Consider the following 6,166-nt stretch of genomic DNA (forward strand, 5'->3'; position numbering starts at 1 on the left):
TATTGAATTATTAAATTCAAAATAATGTCTAAACTCATCAAGTGAGAGGTCAAAGATCAATAACAAACACATAGAAAACCATAACTCAACCACTTCCCGTACAAAACCATTTATTTGAGATATAATAATGAGGACTTGTGCTTCTTAGGCTTGAAAGTACCAATACAAACTATTCTCTTTTTGCTGCCGTTCTTTCTTTCGTTTAGGCTTGAAAGTAGTGTTTGCTAGAGTATGGTTTTTCTGGTTCACGACTAATTGCATTGTTTGATAGCTCGAAAGCTCTCTGCATGATGTTAAACCCTGAGAGATGTAGTAGCTAACAAAAGCACGCGTCATGCTCATAACATCCTCCTCCCCACTTTCTTTTATTGTGTTATTTTCATGTTAGATGTATGGGCTTTGATCAACTTCAACTGAAGGAATAATAAGTGAAAATAACGTAATTAACAAATTCGAAGAGGTTAGCATTTGATGGTTTGAAATAATTCAATTCCGCGCTTATCAAACTTCAACACGAAAGTTCACATTCTTGTCTAAACCACCTGCCTATTTCAACTCTATCATCGCAATAGGAGAAAGGGTATAACCAGTTTTTTTCATCTCAGAATAAAACAAGAATTGCCCAAACAGAAATGAAAGCACCAACTATTTATATAACGGTATTCAATGGAAAGCAGTCTCACCATCAAACATATCTAATCAAGTGAAAATCATGCAGCCGCTGAGCCAGGCAAAAGGCCACTGTGCCGGAGCAGTGGTTCTGGTGAAGGTTCCCGCCCTCGAAATTCAACAAAAACCTAAATAATAGAAACCGTTCAGTTAGTCAACATTCACCACATCTTAAAGATCAAAATGTATATTGAGAAAGGGAAATTTTGTGGTTAGTTTGAATAGCACAACTTCATAGGCCAAATTAATATGAATTTGCTAGAAGATATTAGATCGAACTAGGATTAGTTTGTTTCTAACATATAAAAACATCAATTCTGACAAACTTCAATAATGATTACTTCCAACAGAAATTAAATTTAACTATCTCACCTCCAATGGAGCTCTTCCCCCTCCAAGGGCAAGAATGGTTTCTCGGAATCTATGACCAGTTTCCTTTACAGCCTATAGATGAGAGAAAAAAAAAATGGAGAAAGAAAATAGAGAATCAGAAATGCAAACAAAAAGAAAAATTAATCGAGGCACAAGCATTATGCCCCAAAAAAGCTAATTAGGCATGGGCCACTTGAGGTTGACTCATTTTGCTTGTTTAATCAGGCATGCTGCACAATAGTGTCCATTCATGTAACGGGCAAACCTCAAGCTCAAAGACTATAGTAGATGTTGAAGTAAAGCATTTAACCAATCTCCATGAAGACAAGCCCACATTAAACCAATCTCCATGAAGGCAAGCCCAACGTAGATAGGATACTTGATAAGTAAACGTAAAATTCAAGAACAAGGTCAACAATAATAACAAACACATTCCAACATACCTTGCTATCATTCAAACCAGCATCCTCAAATGCAGAAAAGGCATCTGCCGACAAAACCTCCGCCCACTGCAACACATCAATTGTTACGAGTAGGATTTAAAGGGAGAAAACCTTAGATTGGAAAAGAGTCCCAGTCATTCGAACACTTCACAGCAAGATTAGAATAGATTGTAAAATTTCTCATTGTAATAAAAAGTAATAAATATAAACTTATGAAGTGCACTTGCTAAACGTGATTTACGAAGCAGTGGTGCAACACTTGCACTTGCCCACAAGCAAGACAGCCAACTTAAACTAAGATCATCTATATGACACAATGGCCCTATCTCACAACCTTCACCCACGTGTCTAACAAATGGTTAAAAAAACGTGGTCAAAGAAAATATTTTGAACATTGAGAAACATTTTGATAAACAATGGCTTTGCAAGAATAAAACTTTAAGGTAGAACGGATGACGACCAGTAGTATCCTCTATAGTACTTTCAGAGGCATAGCCCTCCACAAGAGAAAACATAGAAGCAATGAGAAAACATAAAAGCATTGTTTTTTGAAAATTATTCCCAATGTGATATTTGTATTGCTTGGGGGGCTTTTATTCACTCTTCCTAGGCTTCTTTGTTTTCCTTTGGCATTTTTCCTTCCTTACTTCTTTTGAAGATTTGTCTGGAACGTTTTATCCTTAGTATTAGATTAAAAATAAAATTAAAAAAAGAGAGAGAGGCTGACGGGAGGAATGTCATATATTGATCCCACCCAAACGAGTGACCAAATAAGGAGTTCAACTTTTTGGGACAGTTAGCTCCACAGAACACCCATACAGAAGTCCTAAGCAATAGCTCCATTGCTAGCTTAAAGTGTTAGGACAGGAGGATAAAACAAGTAATTATATGCAAGGACAAAAAATGGCCCTCCATGAAGCATTTCAGACAATATGGAAAAGGCGGTACAAGATTCTCATATTCTTCCACAAGACTAAAACTTTCAAGAGTATGTATATATGTAATTGACTACCATTATAAATAAGGGAGCTGTTTAGAAGTTCCAATTTTCAACAATAATAAACAGTTAAAATATTTTTGGATTAACTACTATGAAAGTTGTTCTCAAAACATTTATGCATAGTTGCAAAATAATCAATATTAATAGTTAACTTCCTCCATCATAAATTGATATAAATATCCTGCAAAACAAATAGTCAATCCAGAATGCTGCTTTGCAACACAATCAAGTCAAAAATGAAAGATACGGCTTGTGAAAAAGGCATACCTTATAACTGTAATATCCTGCGGCATATCCACCTAAAGGAAAGAAGAACAAGAACAGAAGTTCATGACTACTTTATAATATAGGAATCAAATGGAATGGAGGAGCTTTTATACCAAATATTTGATAAACGTTCAAAGACGAACCTGCAAAAATATGGCTGAAACTACACAGGAATTTATCATCTGCTAAAGGAGGTAGCACTTGTGTTTGTTTGCACACTCTTTGGTCAACCGCATAGATCAACTCAGGCTCGCCAGGAACATATTTAGTGTGAAGCTCCAAATCAACACTTGCAAACCTAAGCTGCAAATTACAATAGCCAGCAGGAGAATCAAAATTGTTTATTGTTTTGTTGGCACATTCACGTGAGCTTGCAATCATCAAACCTGTATCTTTTCCTTTTATGATAAGATGCATGTCGTTAAGGAGAATATTAAAAAAAAATAATAACAAATAAAAAAGTGTACCTCCCCCACCAAGAAAGGCAGGGTTGTAAAGAAATTCTACGCTTCATTAAAAAAAATCACATAAGTGTGCAAAAAAAAAAAAANAAAAAAAAAAAAAAAAAAAAAAAAAAAAAAAAAAAAAAAAAAAAAAAAAAAAAAAAAAAAAAAAAACTCCCTCTACATTGTCTATGGAGTTTAAAGAAAGAGGGCCCCAATAGGCAAAAACAAAAAACAAAAAAATAAGACTTAGCTTAGGGTCAAAAGAAGAGGGGAGAAACTAACAAAGGAATAGTGAAAAGAAACTCGTGCAACTCTCTAAAAAAGAGATCCCTTGTGATATTGGTCATGATGCTAATAAGACACCACACACAAGGAGTATTGAGAAGAATATTCAAGAAAGAGATGCAAAAACTACAAAATTCCAAATTTCTTGTTCTGTTTTGTCTGTTTGAAAGAGTCTCTTGTTTCTTACCAACCCAACTTCTCAAAATAAAACACAAACCACGTACCTCCAACTTCTCAGAATAAAGCACAACCCACAAACCTCCAAAGGGTTCAAGCTTTCAAACGCAAACCACAAAGAAGCATATTAATATCTGTTTTAACATTACGTGGAAAACCTGAAACTCAAAAGGTGCCAAGAAGTCTGCAGGATTGACTCTTAGAGGATGCCGGCCCTTTATAGCCAAGTCACAAACAGCTCCAAACTTCTATCAAAGAGCCGCTTCTGTCCCTCCCAATTAGCTGAGGAAGAAGCATTATGACAGCAGAAACGCATGCACAAAAGGCTGAATAAGGGTGATGAAATATTAGTTTCTTCCATCCTAACGTTGCATAAATTTAACTGGAGAAGCTTTGGCATTCTGTCAACGAACTTGGTACAGATAAGTCCCCTAAACCCAGATGGATTTGCTACTAACTTCTTTAGAAAAATCTTGAAACTTCTTTACGGACAACATCAGCTTCCATGAATTGGGCATGCATCTCCAACACCAATTTTTCATCATTATAAACAACAAATTAAGGTTTTTAGCAACTTAGGGTCCTTCGACAAAAATACACACTGATCCGTTTCCTTTTCATATTCGTGGTCAAAGAAACATCATATGCGTGGTTTTACATTGAAGAGTTAACACCTTCGATAGAATATTGACTAGGAGTCCACGGCGTTTTGAGTGATTTGAATGTATTTTGTATAGGAGGACGACAAAGGACTTGATCATCTTTTTTTGGAGTAATGATTTTGCCAGACTGTCATTTGGAGTAGCTTCTTTGAAGGGTTCAATTTTTGTTTTACCAACTTTCAGAGTTGCAGGGAGACTATCGAGGATCTTCTTCTCCATTTTCCTCTCTGTAAGTAAGGGCTCCTTTTGTGGCAGGCTAGGGTGATCGCTATTTTGTAGAATCTATAGGATGAAAGAAATGATAGGATATTTCGGGTTTGAGAAAGGTTTCACACAATGTATGGTCCTTTTTTATATTCTATGTTCCTCTCAGGGTTTGGTGACCAAGCCTTTTTGTAATTACACTCTTAGTTTCATTTTACTTGACTAGAGCCCTTTTGTAGGCATTCCTTTTGTATGTCGTTGTATTCGTTTCTTTCTTCTCAATGAAACAGTTTTTCATTTTTATTATAAAAATAAAAATAATTAAATAAACAGAATAGTGGCCAGCCAACTGTTGTCTTGCGTTGTTATCTAGAGGAATCCTTACAACTTACATGTTCCTAACTCATCTATAATTCATCTACAATTCGATGATACCATCCTCCCCTCCTCTCACCCTCCCTGGGTAAACACAAACACAACCCAGACAATCTATTCAATCCTACCAATCTTGTTGAAGAAACATAAAGCATAATTAACCACAAGAAGTCTGGATTTCTTTTACCATCAATGATGATGCGTTCTCCATTTGGAGACGCTTAGAATTCTCAAGGTCAAAAACTTTGAACCGATGCAGGCAATTGATTGGAAGATAGATGATAGAATGGGGGGATGAAAGACGACAAACGTGTGTTGAAAAAATTAGTTTGTCAAATGGTATATCATGCGAATAAAATTCAATAAAATCAAGAATTCACCCAGAAAAGTGAAATTAAGCAAAAAAAAAAAAAACCCATACAGATACTTAGCAAAGATGTGGAAGCCAGCAAAAACAACAAAGAAAAATATAGAAGCAAGCACAGATGCAAGGAAGGTGGAAAAGGACACGAAGATGGCATACAAAAACCATATAATAGACGATGGGAAGTCGTAGCCGAAGCCTTAGTTCAGAAAAAGGATGATCGAAAGGGAAGACGATCGCATAAAAATGAATACATGAGCGAAGTTGCACATGCAAAATAGTGGTAACATGGTAAAAATGAAAACTTGAGCAGGAAAGAACACAATGAAATGAACTAAACATATGACTAAAAAAAACAAGCAAACTATGTTGTCCATGTAATAAAACCGAAAATATACAAGACAAAAGCAAGGGCCATAAAATAATGATACAATACCTAAAACATTACTGACCTGACGAAGACTCAAGGAACCTGCACGAAATGTCCTAGCTGTAAGAAGTTTGAAGTAAACTTCTTCAGGGAGGCTTTCCCCTGTTTCATAGTGCTTCGCAATGCTCATCAAAGTCTCTCTACAGAAGTTACAAGATTCATAACAATGGATCAGTTAATCAGCCAAAGAGAAATAGAAAGATCACACTATATTGGAATGGCAAAAATTTAAGCTATTGAGAACGTTAGTGCTTTTTATTTTTTAACTAGAAACAATATCATTCAGGATATTCACGATATGAAGTCACAAAAGAGAAGTTGNAAAAAAAAAAAAAAAAAAAAAAAAAAAAAAAAAAAAAAAAAAAAAACTTGCCAATTAGGTAGAAGAGAAGAAGAGGCTATAGTGATGGAAAAGCAAAAAAAAACATTTACACCACATAATAAATAAATAACCTATAGCAAAAAAAAAAAA

General features: G+C 35.2%; 1 protein-coding gene across 1 annotated transcript in view; it reads right to left on the minus strand.

Moving 5' to 3' along the window:
- Positions 1-443: 443 nt before the first annotated feature.
- The window catches only part of LOC111809923 (probable cytosolic oligopeptidase A), a 17,347-nt gene continuing 11,624 nt past the window's right edge, over positions 444-6,166 (minus strand). The window contains exons 13-18 of the mRNA XM_023696396.1: positions 5,717-5,834; positions 2,895-3,054; positions 2,752-2,783; positions 1,485-1,550; positions 1,042-1,113; positions 444-797 (exon numbers count right to left, since the gene is read on the minus strand). Of these exons, the coding sequence (XP_023552164.1) occupies positions 711-797; positions 1,042-1,113; positions 1,485-1,550; positions 2,752-2,783; positions 2,895-3,054; positions 5,717-5,834 (535 nt within the window). The 3' untranslated portion in view covers positions 444-710. The remainder of the gene's footprint in view (positions 798-1,041; positions 1,114-1,484; positions 1,551-2,751; positions 2,784-2,894; positions 3,055-5,716; positions 5,835-6,166) is intronic.

The sequence above is a fragment of the Cucurbita pepo genome, chromosome LG14 (assembly GCF_002806865.2).
Source record: "Cucurbita pepo subsp. pepo cultivar mu-cu-16 chromosome LG14, ASM280686v2, whole genome shotgun sequence".
In the NCBI taxonomy this organism is placed as follows: Eukaryota; Viridiplantae; Streptophyta; class Magnoliopsida; order Cucurbitales; family Cucurbitaceae; genus Cucurbita; species Cucurbita pepo.